This window comes from Rhea americana, unplaced genomic scaffold, assembly GCF_003343005.1.
Source record: "Rhea americana isolate MKP2758 unplaced genomic scaffold, rheAme1 scaffold_598, whole genome shotgun sequence".
Classification (NCBI taxonomy): domain Eukaryota; kingdom Metazoa; phylum Chordata; class Aves; order Rheiformes; family Rheidae; genus Rhea; species Rhea americana.
Window position 1 is genome coordinate 27450 of NW_028186754.1, and position 1641 is coordinate 29090.

General features: G+C 72.4%; 1 protein-coding gene across 1 annotated transcript in view; it reads left to right on the plus strand.

The window, feature by feature from the left end:
• RBMS2 (RNA binding motif single stranded interacting protein 2) overlaps nucleotides 1-1641 on the plus strand; it is an 8984-nt gene that overhangs the window by 1920 nt on the left and 5423 nt on the right. Inside the window, exons 2-5 of the mRNA XM_085319556.1 lie at nucleotides 870-1018; nucleotides 1143-1201; nucleotides 1278-1369; nucleotides 1472-1629. Of these exons, the coding sequence (XP_085175682.1) occupies nucleotides 870-1018; nucleotides 1143-1201; nucleotides 1278-1369; nucleotides 1472-1629 (458 nt within the window). The remainder of the gene's footprint in view (nucleotides 1-869; nucleotides 1019-1142; nucleotides 1202-1277; nucleotides 1370-1471; nucleotides 1630-1641) is intronic.

The following is a 1641-nucleotide window of genomic DNA, read 5'->3' on the forward strand; positions in this document are numbered from 1 at the left end:
GCGGGGGGGGGAGGGGGGCAGGACGCCTGGGCCCTCGCAGGGCCGGGGCGCCGGGGAGGGAAGGAGCTGGCCGGCGGGATCCCGCCCGGCACCGGGGTCGGGGCAGGACGTCAGCACCGGACCCGGCCCCCGACCTTGGGAGGCCTCAGAGCCTCCCCTGGAGCCTCAGTTTCCCTCCCTCAAGGGGGGGGGGCTGGGCATGGGGGCTGCCCCCCACCAGCTGCAGGCACCTGCCTGTGCCCAGACATGTGTGCACACTCRTGTGCAACACGCACGCACCTGTGGTGCACGCCCGCACCCCCTTTGCCCCCAGGCACGCATGTCACACGCCTGCGTGGCCTGGCGGAGCTCTTGCACACGTGTTCCCCAGATGCACACGCATGTAACACGCTTGCACGGGTGAAGGGGAAGAGTGTTGGGGTTGGGTCCCAGGGCGTGCGCACCCCCGGGTACATGCACACGCACACATGTGCACTGTGTGCACACGTGCAGCAGGCTCCCCATGGGATCCCCGTTGGGTGCGGGGGCGACCCCCAGCCCCAGAGTCCTGGCAAGGGGGGGGGGTGTCACCCTGGTCCCCAGTGCTGGGACAGRGGGACGGACCCCAGAGCTGCAGCCCAGCCCAGGTTTGGGGGGGGGCGCAGGGCCAGGGAGGATGGGGGGCCCAGGGCACGCGGGGGCGGCGTGGGTGGTTCATTTTTCCATGTTGACATCAGGCCCGGAGGTTTCCCGGCCAGCGCCGCCTCCGGCCGCCGGCCCGGGGGCCCCGGGGATGGGGGCGCTGGCCCCGGGGCCCCTTGGTGCTGGGGGCTCCGCGGCCGGGGGCGGGTGTGTGTGTGTGTGGGGCAGGTGCTGACCCCTGCCCCCAGCAGCCCTATGCACCGCCGGCGCCACAGCCGGCCCCCCCCAGCCCCAGCCCCGTCGGGGGGGCCGCCGACCAGCTCAGCAAGACCAACCTGTACATCCGGGGGCTGCACCCCGGCACCACGGACCAGGACCTCGTCAAGCTGTGCCAGCCGTGAGTGGGGCTGGGGCGCGGGGAGACCCGTGCGGCCCCCCGGCTGGGGGGCAGGAGGTCAGGGTCCCCACGGCAGCAGGGCTGGGGGCCTGGGCCAGTGCTGACCCCCCTCTTCCCCCCCCAGCTATGGGAAAATCGTCTCCACCAAAGCCATCCTGGACAAGACGACCAACAAGTGCAAAGGTGTGGGGTGAGGGGCCGGGGGCAAGGGGGGCTGGGGCGCTTGGGGGGGGTTCTCACTGCCTTCCCCCCCCCCCAGGCTATGGCTTCGTCGACTTCGACAGCCCCACGGCGGCCCAGAAGGCCGTGACGGCGCTCAAGGCCAGYGGGGTGCAGGCGCAGATGGCCAAGGTAAAGCCCCCTTTGGGGTCCGTGCAATTTCCCCCTCCCTGGAGACCCCGCGGCTGCTCGGAGACCCCCGGGCTGGGCTGGCCGCCCTGACGCCCCCCACAGCAACAGGAGCAGGACCCCACCAACCTCTACATCTCCAACCTGCCGCTGGGGGTGGACGAGCAGGAGCTGGAGGCGTTGCTGAAGCCGTTTGGGCAGGTGGTGTCCACCCGCATCCTGCGGGACCCCCATGGGGCCAGCCGCGGCGTGGGCTTCGCACGGTACGGGGGGGG